This window comes from Argentina anserina, chromosome 7 (assembly GCF_933775445.1).
Source record: "Argentina anserina chromosome 7, drPotAnse1.1, whole genome shotgun sequence".
Classification (NCBI taxonomy): Eukaryota; Viridiplantae; Streptophyta; class Magnoliopsida; order Rosales; family Rosaceae; genus Argentina; species Argentina anserina.
Window position 1 is genome coordinate 8,202,923 of NC_065878.1, and position 27,770 is coordinate 8,230,692.

Sequence of the window (27,770 nt, forward strand, 5' to 3'; positions counted from 1 at the left end):
TTCGCACGCGTGAAGGCCTTATCTCCACACACGTAAGATAAAAAAAACATTCTTAAGGAAAATTTACAACACAAGCTACATAACGATAGAGGGAAGACTATATATATATATATGTATGTATGTTCATGTACATTCCTGAAAACAAATAAACGCACGCGCTAACGCAGTCCTTCTGCATCGCGCATGTAGGAAAACTAATATATATTTAAATGCACGTACGGTATACCTTAATTCAGCAATATTCCGATCCGATTTCAAAATTGGAAAATTTGGAACACGTACATCAGTTATTTTCAACTTTCCATGCATGAAGCATTAATTTCCCATTCTCCACAAGCCCATAACGTCTGTGAATTAACAGCCCGGCGCTTGGAGAGCAGGCTTATAACAGACGTTGCCCCATTCTAACCTATGTTTTGGTCGCTCAAACTCATTGCATTTCCTATTGATATCAGCTTACGTTAGGAATGAACTAAATGTTGTGGGAAGCCATCAGAAGCTCCATTTACGTACCAAACAACTCATAGGAACCTTTATGCAGCTGATTTGGACATTGTAACTCATTCTTTTTGGTTCAGCTGTCAATGAAATTAACTATCCCATCAGTAGAGACATGGTATTGAAGCAGCGAAGCAGGAAAGTTGTTAATTACTATATATGGATTGGATACATCATCATCGAAGACATCGATCGGGTGCTCGGCGAACCTACTGATGACAGTGCCGGAAATGTTTTAGCTGTAATAGCCAAGTGAGAAATAGAAACTTCTAAGGTTTCTTCATCAAGGCTGGCAGCTTCTAATCCATTTGGACGTACTGCTCAAAGGTGATATACTAGTACAGCTTAGTACATGCCAAAACTAATCTGATAAGTGAACATTGTGTCATGATGGATTTCTTAATCAGTGTAAAAAGAATGCTTAGTAGTTCAAAATGTGAATTGCAGATTCTTGTTTGTAAATTTGTAATTAAACTGTATTTACACGCAGTGTGTAATTCCTCAAAACAATGTGGCTGGGAGATTCCCTCGTAGACTTTACATGACATGTTATGCAAATCATCTAATACCCTTGGATTTTCTTCTATCTTTTAAGAAATGATTCTGCTTTTGGAAGCACAGGGTTAAGGATCGGACTTAAGAAGTAACTGTGATTATAAATCAATATAGCTGTAACTGTTTGACTAAGAAATGTATTAAGCAAATGATTATGATAATGATGTACATGTGCGTTTGGGTAGGGGGATTAGTTGACTGATATCAGTGATTTCACTTCTCTATTGCACTAGCTTCTCTTGATTTCGGAGATGGATGGAGATATACACAGGGATAGTGCCTCATGAACTATGTTGATCTTGGCATTGGGAACTGGGCAGTACAGTTTTGGCCACAAGTTATGTCATTACTCACTACTTGAAAGTTACTTAGCTATATACTTTGATCCAATATATAGCAAAAAACACAGAAATATACTTGTTAGTTTGCTTTACATTGAGTATGTAATAACCCTAAATTTCAAACAATGTTAGTTTGATTTGAATTCTATAAAGTTATGAAATTCAATTAAAGGAAATTGATTGTTTGCGAATGTTACGAAAACGGAAACGTTCCGAGAACGTTTAATAAGAAAACGTTACGTTTCCGAACGAATTTATCGACTTTTATTTCCATCGCTCGGTTGCGAAAACTTTCTTCTCGGAAGTTGTAGAGCTCGTCGATACGAGTTCGTGAGTATGTGACACGTTCAAATCGGACGTCGGAGGTAAAAGTTATTAACGTCGGAAGTTAGTTTCCGATTTTTGAAACGAGTATAAATAGACATTTTTCAGATTAGGGTTTCCATTATTGGAAACCCTTCTCTCTCTCCTTTCGCCGCCTCCCTCGTTTCTCTCTCACTCTCTCGGTTCTCTCTCTCCCTCCCCGAAACCTCACTCTCTCTTTCCCTCAATCTCACCTTCCTCCTCGAATCACCCGACGATCTCCTCAGCCGGAGCGACGTGGTCCTCACCGCCACGCTCAACAACCCCGCGAGCTTCCCCGCAGGCAACCCCGCGAGCTTCTCTCGTTTCCCCGACCCTTTGCCTCGCGCCGATCGTCGATCTCCAAGCAACCGTGCCTCACCGCTGTCCCCTGGGCATCACGAGACCTCTGCCACCACCCTCTAGCACGCCGTGCCTCTTCCCGCCGCCAAGGAGCCACAACGTCGAGGGAAGCTCCTGCACGAAACTCATCAACGATTCAAGCTTTTCCAACGCATTTTGGACTCCGATCTAGGTAAGGAGGCTTTCAAATTCATGGTTGTGATGTTTGTGGTTGGATTGGAGTAGTTTGGATGGAGATTTGGGCAGATCGGAGGTGGTTGGAGGAGACGGTTACCGCCGCCTAGAGGCGGCGCGTGGGAGTGCGTGGGCTAGTTTAGGAGGGGTCTGTGGTGGTGGGAAGGAAGAGGAGGAGGAGGAGGAGGAGAGAATCACGGCGGCGGTGGCATCACATGCGCGGCCTGCCGGCGGGTGGTGCGTACACCCCACGCGCCGCCACGTGCGGCGGTCTGCGATTATTATACCAGAAGGGTATTTTGGTAATTTACTTAAATGTAAGTGTAAATTTTATTTACTACGGTAAATGTAATTAAATTTTACCTTCGGTAAATGTAAATATAAATTACTTTCAGTAAATGTAAAAAGTAATTTGTAAAAGGGTAATTTAGTAAATTTTATTTACTGAGATTGTATTTACATTAAACAGTACGTATACGTAAAGAAATACGTATATAATATTTATATGTACAGAAATACGTATATAATATTTATATGTACAGAAATACGTATATAATATTTATACGTACAGAAATACGTATTAATTGTATATTTGTACAGTAACCGTGAATAGTAACAGTGAACAGTAACACTGAACAATAATTTCGTAAAACCGAAAATTGCTGAACAGTAACCGATTATTACTGTTTCGGCATTTAAAGGTTTACGAAACGATTCTAAATTCTTTTCTTATCTTTTCAAGGTGATCGTTAAATCGAGGAAAGGAATTATCATCGGGAATTGTGGAATTACGCTCGAGTCGTTAAGGTGAGTAAAATCTCACATATTTACGAATCTACCCTCGCGGTGATTCAAGATTTTGGCAAGAGTATTTAATAATGAATTACAACATGTATACAATTTAGTGGAATATATATATATATTGTATAATGGTAATAAGTGCAGGTATATATAGTTCATTAGATTATATGCTGTTATTAATTCATTAGAAATGGTCATTTTGATGACGGAAGATTGAGTATTGAACATGTGTTGTGAATTATGACATGTATAAGATATAGTGGACTATATATATATTGTATAAATGGTAAATAAGCACGAATATATATAGTTTGCTATATAATATACTGTTATGATTTTATTGTGATTATATTGAGCATGTGATTGAATTGTACAATATGATGTGAGATTATTGTACGTGATTTTTAACATTGAGATTGTTAAAATGTGAATTGTCTTCGGACCTGATTTTTGGTACAATATGATGTGAGATTATTGTACGTGTTTGGCAAGTCGAAACCTAGCCTTTGGCCGGGCGAAAGTTACGATACAGTTAGAGCTCTAGTCTGTCTGCCTTAGTACTGCATGTGAGGTAACGGGTGGTTATCTGCTCATGGGTACTCAGTTTATTTTGGATGTTGGGTAGCGGGTGGCTATCCAATATCAGCGGTGTATTACGAGAGGGGTAACAGATGTGTACCAGCGTTCTTGGTACCCGTATTATAAATGCATTGGGTAACCAGAAGGGTTACTTAATTTTCTCATGAGCGTTTCATTTCATATTTCTTTGGGTCAACCAGATGGGCTGACCAATGACTCATGAGGGCATTTATATTTGTTGTTTGTGATTTTTCGTATATTTTGATATGTGAATTATATTTTGATTTTACTCATACGAGCTATAAGCTTACCGGGTTTGTGTTTACAATCCCGGTGCACCAATTCGATGGTGTAGGGGATAATTCTGCAGGTGCTGATTAGTGGGGGTTGAGTGAAGACTACAGAGGTTCGAAGTCGTTTGTATCCTACTTGTGGTGAGGTTTTAGCGTGGATTTGTGTGTGAGAAGTTGTGTAATTTCATTTGTGAGATTTGTGAGTGATTTGCGAGGATTATTACATTTCCATTTTATGTATGGATTATAAATTTGGGTTGTAATAATTGGTTGACTGAGTTGTATTGAGAACTCAGAATTGATCCGCTGTTACGCTTTAATGATTTCGATTTATTTGAGATTATTTGGTGTTTAACGACTTTAGAATTTTGAGTTTTTAAGCTCGAAATTTTGGGGTCGTTACAGAGTAGTTACTTGGCATAGATACAACTGTACGATTGGCGAAATGTAAATTGCAATAAAGTAAATAACACCAGATGTTTTTTTACCCGTAGAAACCTAAATGCATGGAGAAAAACTGCGTCTCCTTAAGTCTTGAAGGATAAACTTTTCACTATATACTAATACACCATTTACAAGCTTGTAGTAACATGAGGGATATCAAACTCATTTTGTATCATATCTAAGACTCTTCATACTCTCTAGATTGTTCTACCTCACTTGTCTCTCAAGTGTTACACAACAAAAGTCTCACTGAAAACTACTACAGATACTCCTAACTGATAGAAAGCCTGCCGTGGTAATCTCCCAATGGTGGTCGTTGCACTACCAATCTGCCATGGCATGCAAATGATATGAACGTGGGTTTTGAAAAGGTTTTCAGTGTTTTGTTCAAGCTTAAAGAGTTACACTCCATAAGAAGGAAGTCTTTAAGCACTTGTGAACAAATGCAAGATAACAAAGGACCAGAGATCCTGGGTTATGAAAAGACACACTATCAATTCTCAGAACCAATGATATGTTCAAGCTTTGAGATTTACAATCAACATAAGGAAGACTCAAAGCACCTGGAACAATGCAGGTAACAAAGGTCCTGGCTAAATACAGAGAACACAAATTCTCAACTTTTCTAACCAGTGATTTGTGCAAGCTTTGAGATTTAAAGTTTACATAAGAAAGACTCAAAGCACCTGGAACAATCACCAGGATAACAAATGTCATGGCTAATGTAGGATAACAAAGGATTAGGGGTCCTCGGTAATGAAAGGACACACTATCAATTTTTTGAACCACTGAGCAAGGGGTGCCTTGCTCTCCTTATATAGGCTGAGAAAAATTCAAGAGTTGAACCAATATTTCAGCCCCATGTAAAGGCTAAGAAGGTTCATGTTAGCTTCCCAAAATGTGTGATGTCATGAAAGTAACATAGGAAGCTACAAGGTGCCACAAGACAAGAAGACAAAGTATGAACCTTCAAAGGAAACAAGGATTTTCAAATAAAAAACCCAAGTGTTTTTCTAAGTAGATACAAAGTAACCAGATGGTAGAAACGACTTGTCCCTAGGCCCAAACAGAACTAGCTGTAAGCTTAAGGATGTGTATCAGAGATTTGAGACCTCATCACATAGAAGGTCACAGGTTGAGCAAGCACTCAACCCTATGCAAGCTTGGGCAACAAGACTTGCTCAAATCCAAACTGAAGACAGCTAAAGATCAACACGCAAACGTGTTGGACAATAAAATCTTTGTTTGAAAGTGTATTGGCCAAGTTTCAAATCAGATTGATGAAGAACATATGAAATCCAGAAAAATGATTGATAGAACTAACGCTAACCCAAAAGGTAGGTTATGAAGACAAATATCTATCCTAAGTGAAAACACGTGATATGCACATGCATGATATACTTGAACGTTGGGTTTTGGGTTTCACTTGATTTGGGCCAACTTGGACTTAAGTCAAACACATCTTTGGGCTGTGTTTTGTTCATGGGAAATAGCCAACACAATTTTCATACTTACAAAAACGCAGCTCGGTCAGAAACCATTCCAGCTGATCAAGTATGCTGCTTGCAGAATATGCAGGTTTCAGATCGACATCGATCATTTTGCATTATCTTAATTTCGTCAGAAGACATGTATCTAGAATTTCTCAAGCTGTGTTGCCAGACTATTAGTCTGGAGTCTAGACCCATGCATCTAGAATATGCTACGGATTATGCGTCAATGACCGGCTGCCTTCTAATGTTGTTCTAACTGACTTAAGTTTGGTACTTTGGTTCTGTAATGAGAATTTACTGAACTAAGTTTTCATGTGCAACAGAAGACTGGTGAAGCATACCACAATAGAAGTACGTGGGTGGCATGAAACCTAACAGTTTTCCCAACTGTGTGGAGCCATTGAGCCAAGAAAAAAAAATCAGATCTTTTTGAATTCAACTGCTGAATGTTGAACTTGAGATATAATGCCATACTGGATTATCACTGGCTCTCGTTATCTTGGGTTCTTCTCTTCCAAGTATGTAGACTTCTCATGCCATTACGTATACTTCAAATTTGCAAGGTTCTCATTATTTGGAAAGAAGCTGCTACTCAAGTTGTGAAAATTAACAATGCACAAACATATACAGAAGCAGTATTGTGATTGAAAACTCAAGGCTTTTGTGGAAGAGAGGCAGATCAGCAGGTTTAGCCTGTAAAATAGTGTTCTGGATGAGCTAAAGGAGCTTGGCAGTAATCCTGATGTTGTTGAGTAGAACACCTTTAACAGTGTCTAAGGAAGCCTAACTGGATTGATAGAGTGATCAAGTTAATAAACTGTACAACCATTTAGTTATATATCATGATTTGTAAGAGCCCCAATACCAAAAATTGCACATTAATCTGAAAATCTTTTATATTTACTTGAGACTGAATTGGCTTTCTTGGTCTACACTAAAGGGCTATTTCTGGTGAAATTTGGACAGAACATAACAAACTAGATACAATATATACCAGGGCAACATGGAAATACAAATTAGAATTGACATAATTATAGGCGAGGCACTAGAATTTTGCAGAAAAAAAATTTCTTCAGTGTATACCTTTTCAAGTAGACCACAAAGCTTGGAGTTCATACTTTATACTTCATAGTCAAGTAGTTCAGAGCAGCATCCTGCAGGGTCTCTCTCTTTGTATACATAAATATGGACATTGAAACAGAAATAACAATGGTTTTGATCAGTTAGGAATAACATAATTCTTTTCCTTTAATTTGCATAATTTGTAAACCCAAAAATCCCTGTTGAACTAGATCTCTTCAGCCCAAGAGGACCCTTTACCAAGCTTACAACCCCACTTCTAATATTGTTGAATTTTGAGTTCTGTTCCGGATCCACTGCTCCTTTTGAGGACCCTGTTTCCATAGAAAACTCGAGATTCTGCATAGGAAATTGGAAATGCTGCATCTGATTTTCCAAGTCGTCGTCGTCATCATCATCATGTAGATTTAACACCTCAATCAAAGAAATTGATCTCCTTAATCCATGGATCTCATGATTTTGAACCTGAAAACTCTGTTCTTCCCTATCTTGAACTACCAAGACACTTCCACTGCTAGAATGCTGGTATTGATTGATCCGTTCCTGCCGTGCGTTTTCTTCAACAGAAGGCAAAACTTGCTGTTGAATATGATGACCAGGAGGCAACAAGGCAATAGCAGGAGCAGCAATATTGGATCGACAAAGCGGACAACTAGAGTGAGACTTGAGCCAAGCATCGATACAAGGAACATGAAAAGCATGGCTACACTTTGGCAATAGCCTTAAGCTCTCATTTTCTTGAAACTCACTCAAACAAACAGAACAGTCTGTACCTTCTACCACCCCATCATTCTTTTTATACTTGTGAACAGTGATGGACTTGATCAGTGACTCCTCCATACCAGTATTAGCACCCTGCCACGGCTCACTACCGGTGTTCGGATTCGCTTCCCTGTCAATATCCCTAGCAGAACCACCGGCACGTCGCCGGCAATACTTGGAGATGATGGTGTAGTACGTGACAAGAATAAACACACTAGCAACAATGCCAATTAGGGCTATAATAAGAGGAGAGAAGTTTATACCGGAGCTCTCCTCGGAGCTTTCGCCGAACTCAAAAGGTGGTGGAGGACTAAAGATCATGTAACACCATTGTGGGCAGTAGATGCTGCAAACTCTTTGAGAACAGTCTTTGAAAGACTCATATGGTGGCCATTGATATTGGTTATCATTGCTTGCAGAGCCCATATGACCAAAACAAAACCTAAACAACTCTGGTTTGGTTCACTTAGCTAAGCTTGATTTAAGGTGATAACATATTTCTCAGAGAAGGAACTGAAAGAGAGAGGAGATGAGAAAGTGTTAAAGGAAAAGAAGAGCAAAACGAGGGGCTTAGATGCAAAGGGAAGCAAAGCCAGGGAAGGTGGCAATGGATGTGTTATGTGCCTTATATTCTACTTTTTCTTCAAGTGTTTTTCTTTATCGTTGGCATTATTCATGAGAGGTGGTGGTTGCTTTTCTTGTCTATTATATAGTTGGATGATTGGTGGTTGTACTGTATTGTGATCCAAGTGAGTAATCTATTAGCTTAAGAAACCATCAAAAGTTAGGTCATCGTTAGTCGTTGACCAGTATAGGTGAGACTGGACTATTCGCATTTTCGGTGTAAGTTTCTCTACCACACTTCCAACTAACTCCATTTTTTCAATGCCACCTTATAGAAAGGTCATGCTCAGACATTAAATCTAATCAATAGAGGAAACTTATCATGGAACTCGTGAAATTTCTTAATTTTAGTCTATGTTTAGAGTTGATTAAGGTTATGCGAATTGTACTCGGATGAACATGGCTTATTAGCTTTCTACCCTCTTAGGATTACTATTATTAGTGTGTCAAAAAACTTAATTTGAGCAAAAAACGAGTAATCTAAGCTCATAATGTGTGAAATTGCGTGCAGATTTTGTTGATTTTTAACACAGGGACTGGCCTTAATTGGGAGTTGAGCGTAAATAGGCTTATTAGCATAAACACTTGGTCCAAGTTGGAAGCCACTTGAATAGTTTAGTTTAGGACTACAGATACATGATGACAATATATGGAGCAGTGCTAGTGAGACTATATTTTGTTAATGACTGCTTTCCATTAGTCTTTTGACTCTTTTTAGTTGGAGACATGTAGCTAATCACGTGAAGCCACGTGAGTTATTCTATGCTTAATTACCGATTACACAAAAATTCAAGAATGTCTACACAAAGTCACAAACAAAGAAAAATAAAATTTAAAAATGACATGAATTACAAAAAGAATATAATGACATGGATTACTATTTATTATAGTGTCTAAACTTGTTTTGATTTGAGCAAACAATAGTTTTTTTGGTACGAAGTCATGACATTTTTATTTAGTATGTACTACAAAGATAATCTCTCAATGAGAGCCGACAATATGAGTATCATGTATGACCCTCCAAACATAGAACCAACTAAGCTTACAAAGTCAAAAGTACACTTATCTTTTAAATACCATTTATAGTCCCTTTATTTCAATACTTAACAAGATTTAGAAGAGATTGCAACCAAGTCTCTTAAACAATGTGACCAGACTCTTAATCTAATTTAGCCAAAAGAGGTCCAAAGTATTAGCAATAGTAACTCATTTACCCTTCTTCTTAAGAACATATTGATCGGTTTGATTACTCGATATCAATATTAACTTTGTAAGCGTCGTTAGTATTATAAAGCAAGAGGGTATCGCTCACAAACCGGGGATCCACCTGGACAAAGAATCACAAACATTTAACAATGAATTTACAAAGAGATATAAAGTTTTAAATATATGTTTCAGATCAAACAGAAAATAAACATAAACTAATATATACATGTGATCAACCAACCAACACATAAGAAATTACCAAACAAATAACATAAGAATAAAGGTAACAAAATCTACTCTCATTCAAGTTCATGCCATATGGTACATTATGCATCCTAGAATCGGTTATGCAGTTAAGTTCCTCCCAAGATTCCTAACTCAATAACACTTTAACACATTCCAACCAGCCCCAACTTCATTCAAAATCTAACATACTGACCCATCATGCAACCCCAGTCACATAAAGAAATTAACATATTCAAAGACACAAGTCTAACCGAACCTAGGCAATAATCGGTGAAGGTGGAAAATTACAAACAATTAATCAACTCCCAAGTATCAAAACTGGTTATAACTTTGTATTATTAAACATGCAACGTCAACTTCCAGGTATCAATCACACACATAACTGACATAAGTAAGAACACACTGAAATTCCTTTAAGTAAATAAACAGAAACTCACGACATAAAACCTAAAATCATTGAATAAAAATCGAAAACTTTAATTTATCATGTCATTTGAAAGTTATAAATATCTCATAGACAATAATCAAAATAACGTTAACAAAACTGAAACAGAAATCATCCAAGAACTAGAACATAAAAACTCGAAAACTAAACATGAAAATCATAGAGTTACGCTTTATAATTCTCCTCCCAAGGTTCCTTACAAATGTAGCATGAAATCTTTAAGAGTATGGTATCCTAGGCTCCCAAGCTTTGGATAAAAAATATGGTGAAGGGTGGTGAATTCAGATTCAATGGTTCTTGGTGAATGAATGTGTTTGGGCAGAGCTTTGGCTAATCTTGTGTGCAAGGTTGATGATCTTTTCTGTGGAAATGAGGTACTATATATAGAGGAAAAACCCAAGGGAGGCCGCCCACAAAGTCCACAAAGTTGAAACCAAATTGGTTTAGCTTTCCTAGATTTTCTCAATTCAGCAGAGCTGACATGTGTGCCTTGTTGTCACCATAACTCTCGCTAGAACATAGATATTGAGGTGATTCTAATTTCATTGGAAAATAGACTTCTGTAGCTTTTCATCCATATATCATACGTTATCTGAGTCATCGTGAGCTTTCCAGGGGAGTCCGTCAAAGATGGATAACGCGCACTGATAAAATTCTGATTCTGATAAGGATTGGACATTAATTGCATATCTTATTCCTCCTTTCAATTAGGGAGGCAACAAGAATCTTATTGGTTGTAGCCTTGTTTGATTTTTCTTCCTTCATTTGATGCAGCCTTCTTTGATTTTCTCACATCTTCTCATTTATTTGCTGCATGACTTTTTTGAGTTTCTTACCTCTTCTCATTTATTTGTTGCAGCATTCTTTGACTTTCTTTGGTGCAATAATTTATGATGATTCAGATATAGATTTGTGCCTCTATATATAGGAGAAACAAGGCCCCAAATTTCTCTCTCAGCCCTTGGATCAAAAGCAAATCAATGGCTGAGATAATTATGCCGAGCCCACTGGACCTCCGAGTAATAATTCGGTCATATCTCCATGTAGGAATACGATATTGATTCGATTCCACATCCTCCAGAAAATAGACTCGTAGAGCTTTCCATCCATATAAGGAACGTCGTCTAATTTGATCTGAGCTGTCCAAGGGAGCCCGTCAAAGTTGGACTACTAATCCTGACAGTTTTTTGATTCTAGCATGGATTAGGCTTCTAAGTGCATATCTTATTCTCCTTGATAATTCTGATTTATGTGCAAAAAAATATCTTCATATACACCTTGAAAATCCATCTCCAACTTGGTTTTGAAATCCAACTCCCAATAGGAAATCATCAATGTCGCACGGCCTCTCCTTTTCTTACTAGGAAACTGATTTTTCAGTCTTTCCTCTTTCCTTATGCAACTTGGATTGCTTTCTTTCTCCAACATGGATTTGTCTTTCCTAATAAGAATAAATACGTTAGAAACAAATAAATAGGAAATGATGAATCATACTCGAACAAAAAATTATATCTCAACAAGGATTCTTAACACTTAGTACGATTTCATCATCAATTCACTCATAATCGATATAAGCTCTACCTAGACACTTATTCATACAAAAGAAACTAAAACATATTAAATAAGAGGTAACAGAGAGTAAGAATATGACATAAACACATTAAGAATGTCACACTTTGTGCTCCCATCACATTAATTTGTAGCCCTTCTTCTTCTTAATAGGTGCCTCTAATTCCGGAGCACCCTCAACTTTAGGCTTATTTTACTCCCTTTAGGGCAACTTAATTTCTTCTTATGCAAAGAGATACATATCATCCTTATGTTCAACCACAAAACTCATTAATGCCTCATCACCCGAATCTGATTTGATATATTTCTTCCATGGACTATGAGGATCTTTGATAGCACGACGTTTCATGTGATTAACCACCAGCACCTCCTTAGGCTTCGAAGTAAAAAAAAAAGATTTACTTGATTCACTTGGAAGTTCCACGAACTCAATCAGATGAGCTACCTCCAACATTTTAGTCGCCACCTGACCCTGGGCCGGAGAAGAGGGAGTAGGAATCCTAGCTATGACAGCCTCTGGGGCACCATCCTCAGGAAGAATCAGGACTAAGGTTTTAGTCACCAAGGTTGGCGAAGGAAAGGGTCCACTGCCATTGAGTCGCTTTCCAACCTCACCAAAGATGGGGTTTCAGAAATATTTATATGCAGCTGGTCTTGAGATGCCGACATGGGAGTACCAATCACCAGTGACTCAGACCTATCACTCGGATAATTGAGATCCAGATTAGTAAACCCCGATTCCAATGTTGGATCCAACACTCCACCTTCTCCTTGATTAACCATCACATCCCATGGCATCATGCATGAAAAGACCACAAGCACGGAAAAAATCCTTAATTTTCTCTTAAACTAAATCAATCTCGACGGAAACAGAGGTCTAGAAATCAAAGATCATCCACCAACAAACTCAGCAATGGACATCAAACACCACCTTGTCGGGTTGTTTCTCCTCCTGCCGGTTCACTGTTGTATGATCCATCTTTTAGTAATCTCGCCAATGGAAGCACCAACCGCAAAGACTGCTACCTTGTTATGCGATTTCACTGGAAGCCCTAGGATCTTCACCCAAGTTTCAAGAGTGAACAAAGGGACATCTTCCACCGGTCTCTCCCCATTGTACTCATTTATCACCACCATAGTTTTGCAATAAAACCAAGGACCACCAAAGAGAGCCTTTCTATGATCTTCTCGGTTTTGGAAAACAGAATAGAAAGTTATCATCAACATCATTGATGGAGAGACCACACCTCATCCTCCAAATTGTGGTATAGGGCCTTTAAATCTAGGGAAGTGAGCCTTATGACCCAATATAGGGCCAACAAGGTAAAAAATAGGGATCATGCAATGCCTCCTCCAAAAACCATCAACAATGCCCTGCCGCCTCTAGATTGATGCGAGACACACTCGCTAGCTGAGAACCACCGCTCGCTGGTGATGACACTGCACGATTTCTTGACATAGTAGTGATTTGGGAGACTTGGTCTTTCTGAAACCCTTGAAGAGAAACGACTAGGGCGAGAGAGAAAGATTGAGCAGACAATAGTTATCTTATTATTAAAATATATTATCTCTAATCTTTTTATGTATTATCCGGTCTTTCCTAAATCTCGGTGCTACCTAGCAGAGAGCTTTTTTAATGAGGACCACTATAATGAGGATTAGTTGATCACTTTTCGGTTTATGATTAAAAATGTTCATTTTTGGATCACATTTAAACATCTCATCCATTCAATTTATAGATCTAAATGAGTAGATCATTGTTACAAAATTTCAGCCAAATTGAAAATCATTAAGGTATCAAACTAGATCAAATTAATGGACGAACCAAATCTGTCAAACATGAACTGTTCAAGTTTATAAATGGTAAATCATACTTATGAATGAATAATGTTGGCACAAGATTGCCTTCAAGTAGCTTATTGTCTCACTAATTTTTATGTATGGTATCGTTGTGAATTCATCAACATAGACAACTACTATGACAAAAAACCATTTCATAAGTTCAATTTCTCTATTGATGCATAAAAACATGTGACTTAAATCATAATGCCCTAAGACATATAGACTTAAGCACTAAATCACTATTTGATTCTTTTGTGATGATATAGTCATCGTCTACATAGCACGGAAGCTTGCCTTGATGACTGATTCCCGCTTCGGAAGCGGAAGCGGGAGCGGAAGCGCGGGGAAGCGCGACGGAAGCTTAATTCTAGAAAAGGAGGGTTTGGGAGCGCGGTAGAAGCGTTGGCTTCCAAACTGGAAGCGCGGTAGAAGCGTTGGCTTCCTAATTGGAAGCGCGGCGGAAGCGTTGGCTTCCAAATTGGAAGCGCGATTCCTTCCCTTCCTTTATTTCATCAATCAATGTTTTGAGTCTCTTCTTGTCGTCTCATCTTCTTTCAATTTCTTCAAGCGGTTAAAGATGAATATCATCAATTGATCTAATGTGTCAGAGAAAAGAGAAAGAGCTGGGGAGAGATATGAAGAAAATCTTGACGAGACAGAGAGAATACGAACCTTTTTTTTATTCAATTTCATCTAGTGATGTCTCTTTGATTTGCACGTGACCAATACCTTCACACTATACTGGACCTTCTTTTGTTTGAATTTTGAAAAGAAGCTTTAATATTGCTATAACCAAGGATAATCATGGTTTAGAAAAGAAGTTATTAATAGTTATTAAGTTATTTTAAAATTGAATAAAAGAATTAAAAATTAAAATATAAAAATAGTATATAATATATATTTATTATTCTGACGCTTCCAGAAGGCACTCGCTTCCTTCATTTTTGAAAAAAATCGCTTCCACGTTTCCAAATGTTTCGCTTCTACGTACCCGCACCCGATTCCATGCATTCTAGGTCATCGTAGTCACAATAGATTAAAATACTAAATTCATTAATGCTTTAAGTTCTTCTAGCTATACACTCAATGTCTCTTGAACATATTCATAAATAAGAATATAGAGACAAGTAGTCTTAGGTCAAAACATATAAATATTATAATATAAAACTCGGCAAGTGCACTAATATAGTCTCGAATGACCGCTTAACGTTACTTAAGGGTTTTAGATCCTCAAACGTCATTCACGAGTGATTTTGATATGCAAATATCATGCATATACATCATAGATCCAAAATACAAGGATCGGTGTTGCCTAGGCATACCCAAAAAGGGTTTTCAGCGTAAAAAAATATAGAGCTAAAAATGCTAGGAGTTCATGAGGAGGCCGAACGGGCGGCTGTGCAAGGGCTGCCGGGGGGGGGGGGGGGGGGGGCTGCCAATGGCCTAGAGGCCGAGCCAAGAGCTCGGCCAATTTTTGATGCCATTAGGGGTAAAACTGGGCGGTAGACATAACATCTTGGCGATACTACCAATGCCGTAACTCGCGAACCTTTTATAGTTTGTCACTCCCCTAATCTTGTACGAGCTTTAGTTCAATTCGAATTTTGTGAAAAACATCACCATATTTTGAAACGATGGAATATAGAGTGCATTACATGACATGTACAAATTATCACCAAAACAAGGTGGAAATATGTCATAACAAGACATTAATCAAGGCTTCATCATGCCAACGGCATAAATATGCTACAACAAGCATTGTCGGTTTGAAATAAAGCCGAGAGCAAATGCTCATGGCTCGGAGTAATTCGGCGTTTTGCAATGTTAGTTTGCAAAGTTTTGACCTAATTAGTCAAAGATTATGGAGAACCGAAACAGATGTATAGTAACAACATCAAAGATCATATAAGTGTGCATTGCGCCACACAAAGATCGTGTAAGCCTGACTTATGCCATAATTAAAACCGTGGCTTATGTAGGTAGTGTCATGTAGTATGTAATGTGTACATTGCATTAACATATTGCTTTTAATAATGAAACCATAAATGCATTGAGACATTCTTGTATGTTCGTTTACTTGAACTACATGAGAATTTTATAGCCAACAATTGTATTGAGATCTTAACCATGAACCAATTAAAAAATGGATCGACTAAGTAACATTAGTTATATAAACATGGGAATAAACGAATATGTAGTCATTCAGACTATTAACCGAAGCATTTATGCTTCATTATTTTCTTTTTATAACTGCAATGTATAATTTCTTTGAAATCCGTAATAGTAAGAATATATTCTCATGTTCTTCCATATAATGAGTGTCTTATTTTAAGAACTTCTTATATCTAGCTCTTGTATATTTTGACCATTATATTTCTGTCTTTAAATGAAATGATGTTGCACTAAAGAAAATTAATCCGGACTAGGTGCATAACACATCCAACATGAAAATGCCAAATTTCAGGCACATGTTGCGGTAAACAAGAGGGAAGATTCGTTATGTATCAATATACGATAGAACTTCCAAATACTGGATTGGAGGTCAAGTCCCAAAGTATGGTAACTCAATTCAATAAACCTTGACAAATCCCGTCACAATGGTATAAGTGACAATTTCAGTCACAAACCGGTGGTATAAGCGACAATTTCCGTTGCAAACCAATGTTTGTCCCATTTTTTTTCAAACTTGTAGCTACACACAACGACTACGGATGAAAGACAAAATTCAGAAGAATTGAAATTTGCATGAAAACAACAATGTTAAATAAAACATACTTGGTTGTTTGCCAAATAAACAGCGTATCAGTTGCTCTTTCTTGATTCCACGAACATGCTATTCCATTATCCATGAATAGGCGGCGAAGTAACTCTCACAATACCATTGTAATTTGTATCGTTACACGATTAATTTCATGGAAAAGATTAACATATGGTTAGTTACATACTTACATTAACCATAAAGAAAAACAGTAAAATTAATAAATAGATTACTGTAGTAAATAAGCTGTTTTACCCATGGGATAAAACGGTTTTACCTGGAGGCAAAATTACCATACCTCTGATTTTACCAATTTACCACAAGGGGTAAGAAAACCTTGCGACCTAGTCCGGTCGGGTTGATACTACGACCGGGTCGGAAATCCGGTGGAGGTCGATCTGCAAGGGCTGCCGTGCAGAGTTGGTCCTTCGTTGAGGGCGCTAGGTCCGACGTCTAAGGGTCTGCCGCCGATCTAGGCCGATTTGGAGCCGGAGAAGTGGTGCCGGTCTTGGAGATTAGCGTCAACGTGGATCTCCGTCGTCGATGGCTCAAAAGCCATGGCAACATGCTTTGCAAGGGACATGCGTGAGGGGTCGACGAGACAAGGACTGCAGTGACGTCGCTGTTTGGACGATGTGGTCTTGGGAACGAGCGCTGACGTGGTTGCTGTGGCTAAGATTAGTGAAGGTGGGTCCCCGAGCGAAATTATGGGTGCCCACTAGTCAACCCGATTTCTGTGTTTTTTTTTCTACAAAATTTTTTTTCGGCAGAAGGAAAATTTTCTTTATCTTCCGTCGAATTTTTTATGACAAAAGGAATTTTACGTCTTCTTCTGTCGAATTGTTTTCATGATAGAATGAATTGTTTTTAGAAATTAAGGTTATAGACATAAGAACTCAGAGTTAGAACTGCGTGCTAATAATGTGTTACAGAAGAATGTAATACACATCAAATATGGAGAAACATCATCTTTATTCATTGATAAAAAGACTATATATAAAGACAATTTCATTGAGGGATTTAATTCTAGTACGACATTTAGTAATTGTTAATTTTAAATTTTGGTCGACTCGACCCTGAGATCGGCTAATAAGCAAAGGCCTCTCTGCACTCTCCAGCTAGTTCACCACCACCAAACCCCACCGCACCGGAGAGAATGCAACCGCCGCAAAACCCTAGCATCATCCCTGTCAGCGAAGTCTACTGGTCTCTCCTCCACAAAGCCGACAAGAAATTCTCCAAAATCCGGGAGCTCCCTTACTACCACCGCAACCGCCACGAGTACGACGCCTACTTCTACAAGGTCTTCAAGGTCTACACCCAGCTCTGGAAGTTCCAGCAGGAGAATCGCCAGAAGCTCGTCGACGCCGGCCTCCGCCGCTCCGAGATCGGCGAGATCGCCTCCCGGATCGCGCAGCTCTACCTAGGGCAGTACATGAGGACCAGCGAGGCCAGCTACCTCTCGGAGGCGTACATTTTCTACGAGGCGATTCTGAGCCGGGAGTACTTCAAGGAGGGCATGCTTCAGGACCTGAGCTTGGCCAATAAGCAGCTCCGGTTCGTTTCGAGGTTTCTTGTGGTGTGCTTGCTCCTCAATCGCAGGGAGATGGTGCGGCAGCTGCTTCATCAGCTCAGAGCCTTGCTTGATGACTGCAAGAGGGCCTTCCAGGTCGATTTCGCTACTGTATTGTGTTGTTGGCTCTAATTTCATATTCGAGATGGAAATGTTAGGTTTGTGCTAGTGTAAACAAGTCTAGTAATCGAAAAGAAAGCTTAAAGAAGGCTAGAAGATGGAGTTGTACCTCGAAATTAATTCAAATACATTAGACTTAATCGAATGGCAGACATTTATTTTCTTGTTTGGCTCTAGTTGGGACTTTTGTAAAAGTTAGGAAACTCTTGGCACATGTGCAGTGCAATGTAGTGTAGTGCGGGTGGGATTATCATGGACAGAGACTCAGCGAGTAGTATTGAACGGCTAAGAAGTAGTTCCAAATGAGATAGGCCGATGTGATTGTATGTATTCCCAAATAGGTGCTGTAGCTATGAATGTAATATTGTAAGCGGCTTATTTATGTGGCTAACTGTAGGACAAGAGTGCTGTTGTGTTTTTATTAATAAGTTGTGGGCTTATATATGCCGTGTGCTGGTTTTTTTGCGGATAAATATAATGGTGACATTGAATGATCTTGTTTCCAGGAGACTGATTTTAAAGAATGGAAGCTGGTGATTCAGGAAATAGTTAGATTTTTGAAAGCTGACACAGCTTTTATTAATATCAAGCCTTTGAGATATAGTATCGTCCTGGAATGTCATCCTGATTCGTTGCCACATGTTTCCACATTGGTTGCAAGGAGGTCTTTGAGACTGCGAGATGCGATTTTAAGCAGCTACCATCATAATGAGGTTAGGTATTGAGGTTTTTCCTTCACCCCTTTGTGGTTTTTAATTTCTTATAATTAACTTTTCGGATACAATAATTACTAGAGTCTGATCATGTAATCCTTGTATATGGAATTATTTACCAGCCTCTGCACATCACTCTTTTTAAGATATGACAAAAACAAACTAGATAGAAATAAATATCCTGGAATTCTGGGACTTTTGAAATCAATCTGATGTCTAAAGCCTTACCTTACGTCCTAAAGTTTCATCCCTTTCTTCACTCCTTTATGGATAATCTTCATGTGCTTAACTCTGATATAGAAGGTTTTCAGTTATATCTTTCTGATATTGTTGTATTTTATGTATCCTCACAGTTTTTTCCATTGTTTAAAACTCAATCAGGTAAAGTTCTCGGAGATCACTCTTGACACTTTTAGAATGCTTCAATGTCTGGAGTGGGAACCTAGTGGTTCATTTTACCAGCCAAATGTTGCTAGAAATGGTCAGAATGGGGCGCCAGGGCCCGGCCGCATTAATTACTCCCAAGATATTGCTGATCCTACTCTGCCACATAACCCGCGGAAAGCTGTCTTATATCGCCCTTCTGTTACACATTTTCTGGCAGTAAGTCTGTAGGAATTTGTGTTGCCTTATTTCCCTTATAATTACTATGTTTTATTTGGCTTGTCAGGTTGTAAATCAATGGCATTAAAAATCTTAGTCACATAGTTCTATGTCAAGGGTTACCGGCTTCCAGAATGCCTGAATAACATTTTCAACTTACCTACTATTCAATGTCAAACACTACTAACCTAATGATTGTGCTTGTGTAAAATATTTTTGTGTTGAAGCTTTCTGAAATTTGTCTTGAGTTGAAATCAAGTTGCAGAGAAACATGTGTTTATTTTTATTTGATATGAGCAACTTTAATCCTGCTATACCTTAGTGGTGCATAATTTAAAATTTTCAATAAGAATCTAATTATATTAATTTTATATTCTGTTATGTATTTATTCCCAAAACCCACTCACTGGATTTAGCTTTGGTTGTGATTTGGTGTCTTGTGGACGATTTCAGCTTCAAATTAAAATTTTATAGTGCAACAGATTACTAAAATTTGGTTTCTTTGCAAATGATAATTAACATTTGAACTGCATTAGAAGGAACTTGTTGATACTGATTTTATACTGATTTTCGTCCCCATCGTATAAAAACACACATGTAGACGAGAAAGGTTTAGTGTTCACCAAAACTAAATTTTTGGTGATTCCACTATATTCTAAGCCAAATATGGGTGACATGTTGCATGTGCTTGGGCCCAAGCTCATAGCTTGAAGAAACGGTCAGGTAGGGATCTCCCTTTTAATAAATAGCGCGGGCTTTCCTAGTGTAGGCATATGGAGATCCCTCTGACTTACAAGTTTGTGATATGGATTCGTGGTGCCTATGCCAATTACATTTTCTGATCTCTTATGCTGTTAGCTACATATCCCCTTTCTCTTATGTTATTACCACTTGACCAAAATCTTGCACTAACAAAACTTAAAAGTAAACCAAAAGGTTTGACTTTCTTGATTGTATTACACCTCTACCCTCACCCCCTCTGTAAATTAGCCTTTCCATGTTTTGTTTGATCTTCCCCTTTGTAGTAGTAATGCTTGAAACTAATTTCATGCTTCCACCTAACCTAATGTCTGTTGCTCTGCAAATATATCAATTCTTGAATGCTCGTGAAAGGCACCTATGAGTTTTGGTTTATGGACCATAACTTATAGAGAGTTTGTCTTTAAGACACGGGGCTCATGGCCTAAACTCTAAAGCACCAGATATACCAGTGCTAACTAGTATTTATTGTTACTTTGAGCAAGCATGTTATTTTAAGTTTCAGTAAACACATCTAAAAAAACATAGTTTCTGTAAACGCATTGAATTGTCAATAAAATCAAGAGTGGCATGCATTCTCTGCTACAAAAATCTAGTGTTTTCTCTTTTGTTGAGAACTACACAAGTTATAAGAGTTTAATGTATTTGCTTGACTGGCAGGTTCTGGCCACAGTTTGTGAGGAGCTTCCCTCTGATGGAGTTATCTTGATATATCTGTCAGCTTCAGGTTTGAATCGTTTTTGTTTGTAGCTTCTATAGATTGTGTTTTCTTTAAAGGTTATGTAGATTCATCAATTTCTTTTGCTTCATTAAATTAACTCAGTTAAAAGACATGACATTTAAATGCCGGCAGGTTCTGGAATGTACTCTGATCCAACCTCCCTTTCCACTTTGGCCTCTCCATCTGATAGACTAAATCCTTCTGATGACTCAAGCTTACATACTAGTTGTTTACACTTTGGAAATCATGGAAATGGAGGTACTCATCGAAACAAATTAGGATCGGTTGATGATGCAGACCTGTTCAAATATAGTATATGTAGATTCAATGCTGCTTGTGATGATAAAATTCAGTTTCATGCATCATGTTATCTTGCCCATTAATCCTCAATGTTTATTTTTTGCCTGGTTTCATATTTGGATGATGGGATATATTTCATGCCATTTATAGCTCGCCTAGCAAGAGAAAGAAATTTCGAACTTTAAAACTGATATTAAACTTTTAAACCAAAAATCTGTTGGTTTTTGGTTTCCGGAAGGGATATATTTCATGCCATATACTTATTCACTTGTGATATTGAAAATTGCATAATTATTTAATGGAGATATAGGTTAGTATTTTATGATGTTGGACAATGAATTGATATATCCAAACTTCCATGTCGTAATCTTTTGACATCATTTCCTTGTTTTTGCATGATTGTACCTTTGGATTAAGTGTTCTGATATCAAACAAAATCATTCAACTTTCAGGAATAAATAGCATATATCCCAGTGATTTGGTTCCATTTACCAGAAGGCCACTCTTTTTAGTGATTGACTGTGATACCAGTGGAGCTTTCGAGGCAAGTCTATCAACTCTATTATGCATTTTTTTTCTGTTAATGTACCGGCCAATGTTGCAACTTACAGAGACCATGTTTCATAGGTGATTCTCTAAATTGCGGTGTTTCCTTTTGTTGCAAGTTATCACAGCTTTTAGAAACCCACCATAGCTTCTTTATCAACATATAAATGAACGCTAGTTGTTACCAAACCAAGTTATGGATACTCTCAATAAGTTATAAATAATCAGTTATGGATACTCCCAATAAATTAAATGCCCAGCTCTTTTGTGTGGTTATTCTAGTCTCTTAAGATCTTTGTTTCGTCTAAAATAACATTTACCCTCTCTCCTCTCATTTTGAGTGAGTAGAAACTAATACTCTAACCTATAGAGGTGACTGATTGTAAAATATACTCAGGCTATAAATGGAGTACAAAAAGGAGAGACAGCTGCAATGCTCCTATCTTCAAGCTTTTCATCTCAAGCTTCTGGTGTTGGTTTCTCTCGTCAGCCAAGTGGAAGCCTATTCACTCTTTTCCTTACAGCTCCAATGCAGGCTTTCTGTTTATTGCTTGGTATGTCAGGTGCTGACATTGACACGGTGAGTAGAAGGTTGAAACTTTCTCTGTTCTTATTTAAAGAACATGGGTTCTTTAGTTTTCTTAGAGCACTTATGGAAGGAAAATATTTCAGGATATATATAGCAAGGCTGAGAAGCTGCTTTCCAGTTCATTAGGTGACTGGGGGTCTAGTTTGGCATCATCAGACACTATTGAACCTGTTTGGGCACAGGTTTTGACTGATCCATTCCTGAGGCGACTCCTATTGAGGTAGTGTTCTATAAAGCTTAATGGAGACTATTACAAGAACATTTTTTTTTCTTTTAGTTTTAGTTTTTGGTTTTGTACTACTTGAGCATGTGACATGCCTTTTCTTTTCATGCCTTCATTTCTTTCAAGATTGATACTGTGCTGAATATACACCTTGCACTGTTTTTCTAGCTATCTACTAGGTTGAGGATCTAGTGTTTAAGATAATAAAATCTGTCTCGACCATCAGTTTATTGGCTATGTATTATGAACTTAGAGATAAGGCCTATTTGAACCTGCATACTGGATGTGTTTGTTGATTTAATTGTAGAGTGTATCTAAACATAAAAAACAATTATTGGAATTCAACCAAAAGTAAACCTAAAAACAATACCAACAGTAGGGAGTCGTTGTACCACTCGAACAATATAAACTCAGTTGCTTTAGATATTTTTATCCGTAAGATTACTGTTAATATAAGTTAACATCAATTCTTGGAGTTGGATTGACTGATTGACCCTTGATCCTTACTACCTGATTGACTTGGACTCATTAGTTATCATGGAGACCATTATGTGGACAAGAAACACCAAATTTTAGGGTAGGGTAAAGGGTCATTTTTGATGTTCCAAAGATGGTGATTCTTTTCTGGCATGTTGTGGCTACTGCATTAAACATCTTAATAGTAAATACTCTTGCTTCTATGGGACTACTATAAAATGTGCAAGGCTGCAAGATCTCCTGGTCAGGGGCTGTTGTTTTGCAACTGGACCATTTTGACTCTTTGTTTTCAAGTAATTAAACACATGTTTGCTCATGTGCATATTCTTGTTCATGACCAATTCAATTTCATAGTTTATTATTGAAAATTTGTTTGCTGTGTTATTACTGGATGTTCCTCAAATGTTTTAATCTTTTCAAAATTCTGCCGATTGCTGTTCCATATGTTTCTAGTCTTGTCTAATGATAGTTTACCTGGTCCAGTATTCTGTTTGCAATGCGTATGTACTGACATTTTTTATTTTTATTTAGGTTCATATTTTGTCGAGCGGTGCTATCACTGTATGCTTCGACCTTCAATAAGAAGGAATTTATCCCCAAGTGCGTACCATGCCTTCCAGCGTCTTTCCTGCCGACAACAGTTGCATGTCAGACAGTTATATTGCAGATAGCGAATATCTTTGGAGCAAGCACAAAATTCATATTCTCGGTAGGACTTGTACTCCCAGAAAATAGACAAAGTGATGCCGAATTAATGCCATGATCATAAATCATATGGAGTAAACAAATGATTTATGAATCACATGGCCGGAAATTTTCCTTTTGCTTATTGGACTCGATTCCTTGTTTTGTGTTGGAGGTTGTACAGGACATTAGATTGAATTGCGGAGCTTTGTGCGCCTGTGGTTTTTTACTTTATATCCTTTTGTTTGTGAAATTACCTGTTGTTGATAAAGGTCATCCTAGCTTGTAGAGACAATTTAAATTTTGTTTTGTAAAATAGAAAAAAGGTAACGTCTCTTGTATAATCTTGTCTAGTTTTGTGTTCCCGCAATTTGTTCAACGGAGCCATAACATTACATATCATTCGTAAAACACACAAAGCAGTCTCGATCTTTTATTACACTGATACAAAAAAGCATACAGGCATGGTAGGCCGTTACATAGACCAATGGTGGAATCATCGATCTGATTATTTAGTTTCTTCTAATCAACTTGATGGAAGGATTTCGGGTTCCTAAAATTTTCCCAAGATCTTTCATAGACAAGACCCTTATAATTCACAATTGGCTTGGTAGGCAAGGACTCATTCCTGACCGCAATGACAAGCGTATAACTCATTCCTTCTACTTCCTGACCAAGGCCACTCACCACTTTCTGCAAGACTAGCTTCTTCTGGGGTTGCTGCTTATTGAACTCTGAGACAGCAAACTCGGCCATCTCTTTCACTTCGGGATCGTCGATATTAACCATCCATGGACCGCCAATAATATGAGGCTCTTCATCGACGGAAACAGCACCAACGGTGAGGAGAAAAGAGGACAAGGCTTGGGTATCAGTTAATGACAGTATATATCGATCAGTCCCAGTACTAGTGTTTCTTCGAATGAATGCATGATGCGAATGCGCCTCTATTTATAGGACGGCTTATTATGCATGTCTTATTCTTGAGTCATACACCATCTAATTAGTGGATTGTTTCCTGTCAATTCCAGTGCGCAGCCGTGCCTCGAGGTCTTGCTTGTTCTGTTGGTTGCTTGGGACTAAACTTTAAAGTAAGTCCATTCACAAGGCTTTGTGCCTCGAGAGTTTTGCTTATTTTCTTGATGAAATGTTCCACTAGAGAAGCCAAAAGACGACTTTGGTTTGCAACACTTACCATCCAGAAGGCAAAAACAACGTTTGGTTGTTTTCCACTAGAGAAGCCACCAAACGAGCATCAATATGCAACTATTGCATGCACACGTTATAGATGATGCAAGAGGCCAAGTGCATCTGTGCATCTGAGAAGCCACCAAATCCGTCGCCTCGATCAGCTGATGTATTGTTTTGGCTGGGCTCTTTAAGTCGTGATATCTTCATGACTTCTAATTATTCATAATAACCGGAATTCATACAAAGTGCCAAACTTGGTTGGCTTAATCTCATGAGTATATATAATACAATTACAAGTTTACAACCGGTCATATATTACAAACTAGTAAAAAAGCATAGAAAAGAGTACTAGGGATCAAATCCAAGCAGCAGTGGAGCAACTCGTAACAAAGGCTCTAGGGCATTAGGCAAAAACTTCCTAGCAAATAAGAAACACATTGAAGTTGTATTTCCGTTGTATTTGCATTCCGATCCGAAACGGATTCTATTCAAAAACTCATCTGTAATATCAGGCCACCCGAATCTCCCAGGATGAGGACCGCCCCTCGACCAATCCACCCATGTAATACCCCTATCAGAGTTGAGATCAGCATACAACATGTGGACAAGTGTTGGAATATAATGCTCGTCTATATAACAAGGAGGATGGCAGTATTGCTGAAAGATAGGGTAGTATTTTTGATCGGAGACAATGTGGACGGCCAGGTCTCGGTGCACTTCAAACCATTGAGAGCCTTTTCGCCAATCTGTGATGTTTATTTGTGGCCACATCTGAGGGTTGTAACGCCCTCGACCGGGCTTCCTCGGGTCATCGAAAACATTTAGAAAACTTTGATTTGAGTTTATAAGGTAGTCATATGTTGTTTTGAAGTTAAACAAGGGAATGCATGATTCGGAAAGCAATACAAATCTTTGATTGGATAAGTCAAGTAGTGCATTCCCTAATAGTCGTCGCTCTGCATCCAACATTGATGAAGTTCCCCAATAAACTGCCTGCAATAAGAGAGTGCATGCGTATACTTGTAAGTAAATTAAAGTCTTAACCTTGGGTATTGCCAGCGATAAAAAAGCAGGAATAAGTTTAGAAACTAGGCACCTCGCTACGAATTCTTCGACCGTAAAAGACAGAAGTTTGAGCCTCCGAATCATTGAAAGAAGGGTGCGCGTGCACATAGATGGAGTATAGACCCTCATGTCCCTCGAAAAATCTTTCCCATAAGGGAGCTAAAGGTAGAGGCCCTTTTGTCAAGAACATGAAAGCCACTTTCGGAACACTAATGTAAGAGGAATCAACTTGAGGGGTCATGGATGCTCTCCGAAGCAACTCCTCGTCGCTCATGTTGTGTGCTAACAGCTGCAGCTTGTGTTCATTCAAAGAAACACTAGTACTGGGACTGATACTGTAATTAACTGATACCGATGGTGATGTTGCATTGATTGTCGAGAGAGAGGGTACCAGAAGTGGCGGTGGCGGTGGATGTGGAGGTGGAGTTGGGGGTGGTGATGTGGGTGGTGACGGTGGTGATGGTTTGAATGGAATATAGTTGAGAGAGGCTTGAAAAGTGAGGAATGAGTAACTCTGGAAATATAAGGTAGCTAGGATACCGAGAGACAAACCAATAACAAAGGAGAGGAAATGCAGGGCGTGATTGAACCGGAACGCCAAATGCTGCTGCTCAATGGTTGTTCTACTGCTGCGCAATATTGCTGCCATATTTGATATCGATCTGAATTCAAACAATTAGTTTCATAGTTTGTAAGAGCAATAGCCAAGAGATACATATATATATATAGAAACGATAATATACGTACTCAAAATGGCCTCAAGGGTTAGCTGCATCTATACAATACATGTATTGATCAACGATCATGTAGCTGTGGACTTTTTTCTAGTCGCCCTTAATTATTCTAATTTGTGTCATATATATTTCAAAGTAATAGCCAACTTTGAAATTAAGTGAAGCTAGCTATTGCGTACCTTTATAAGAAAGCATGGTCCGCCATAGTATTCCTCTGCTTAGGTTGACTCCAAATACAATTGTATGCGTGTAAAATATTTGAGGGTTAATTTGTCTCTGCATGAAATATGCTATGCCAGCTTATAGGGAAATTTAACCACAAGCAACGAGAGAAGATTTACTTATTGGTTTGTCAAAGTCATACATATGCTTGCCAACAAGGTTTTGGGTCTTGGTCCAACAGTCACCATAAGCAATGCACATGGAATTAGCAAACCCAGAAACAAGGCTAAGATTTAGGCATCTTTGAATATTTTCCCATATACTACTTGTATTCTTCTTCTGGCAAGTTCCACTGACCGGATTATAGATAAGTAGGTTAATTAATTCTCCTGCTAGTCCTAGCTAGTTACTTATAAAACAATTAGTATTCAGCTAGTTAGTTGGTTAGTGAGTTTCATAATTTGTCTCTGATTTAATTAATTAGTTATGATGAAATGTCGAGTTTTCGACATGTAAAACTAATCATGTAAAAAATGGTGTAAATCGCCGATACTAGTTCAATTTCAAGAAAATGCGAGTTTAATATTAAGAACACTGGATTTAGGTTTTCCGGTTGATTACATGCCCAAAACAAGATATCATATGGGTTAATCAAGATATTACATATCAAAATCACAAACTCCTCCTTACCGAACTCGATGTGGCGAGGGTATCAAGGCCACTGAGTCACTGACCACTTTATGGAAGACCAAATTAAGTTTAATGGGATTGCGTGCGTTATTCCTGTTTATAGAGCATTTAACCTAGTCTCAAAAGGAAAATATAAATAATGAATAATTAAATTAAGAATTTCAAAACCAATATATATTTTTTTCTTTGAAGTTGTTTTAGTTTT

The 27,770-nt window shown here is 38.1% G+C and overlaps 3 protein-coding genes across 3 annotated transcripts; 1 reads left to right on the forward strand and 2 right to left on the reverse strand.

Moving 5' to 3' along the window:
* Positions 1–6,649: 6,649 nt before the first annotated feature.
* Positions 6,650–8,326, reverse strand: LOC126802708 (RING-H2 finger protein ATL51). The gene is made up of 2 exons (XM_050530380.1): positions 6,967–8,326; positions 6,650–6,666 (listed from the first exon to the last, which is right to left on the reverse strand). The coding sequence occupies exon 1, from the start codon at positions 8,149–8,151 to the stop codon at positions 7,132–7,134; it is 1,020 nt and encodes a 339-aa protein (XP_050386337.1). The 5' UTR covers positions 8,152–8,326; the 3' UTR covers positions 6,650–6,666; positions 6,967–7,131.
* A 9,183-nt stretch (positions 8,327–17,509) lies between these two features.
* LOC126801897 (uncharacterized) lies at positions 17,510–24,094 on the forward strand. Its single transcript, XM_050529380.1, has 9 exons — positions 17,510–18,084; positions 18,615–18,821; positions 19,203–19,424; positions 20,844–20,910; positions 21,037–21,162; positions 21,657–21,748; positions 22,148–22,330; positions 22,423–22,559; positions 23,571–24,094. The coding sequence occupies exons 1-9, from the start codon at positions 17,572–17,574 to the stop codon at positions 23,800–23,802; spliced, it is 1,779 nt and encodes a 592-aa protein (XP_050385337.1). The 5' UTR covers positions 17,510–17,571; the 3' UTR covers positions 23,803–24,094.
* A 1,168-nt stretch (positions 24,095–25,262) lies between these two features.
* On the reverse strand, positions 25,263–26,628 carry LOC126803512 (glycosyltransferase BC10-like). Its single transcript, XM_050531309.1, has 2 exons — positions 26,011–26,628; positions 25,263–25,907 (listed from the first exon to the last, which is right to left on the reverse strand). Exons 1-2 carry the CDS (start codon positions 26,626–26,628, stop codon positions 25,263–25,265), a joined length of 1,263 nt encoding a protein of 420 aa, XP_050387266.1.
* Positions 26,629–27,770: the final 1,142 nt, after the last annotated feature.

Coding starts and splice junctions, on each gene's coding strand:
- LOC126801897 (XM_050529380.1), top strand. CDS start 17,572: ATGCAACCGCCGCAAAACCCTAGCATCATCCCTGTCAGCGAAGTCTAC. Junction 18,085..18,614: donor ACTGCAAGAGGGCCTTCCAG/GTCGATTTCGCT, acceptor TCTTGTTTCCAG/GAGACTGATTTTAAAGAATG. Junction 20,911..21,036: donor GATATATCTGTCAGCTTCAG/GTTTGAATCGTT, acceptor AAATGCCGGCAG/GTTCTGGAATGTACTCTGAT.
- LOC126802708 (XM_050530380.1), bottom strand. CDS start 8,151: ATGGGCTCTGCAAGCAATGATAACCAATATCAATGGCCACCATATGAG.
- LOC126803512 (XM_050531309.1), bottom strand. CDS start 26,628: ATGGCAGCAATATTGCGCAGCAGTAGAACAACCATTGAGCAGCAGCAT. Junction 25,908..26,010: donor GTCGAAGAATTCGTAGCGAG/GTGCCTAGTTTC, acceptor CTCTTATTGCAG/GCAGTTTATTGGGGAACTTC.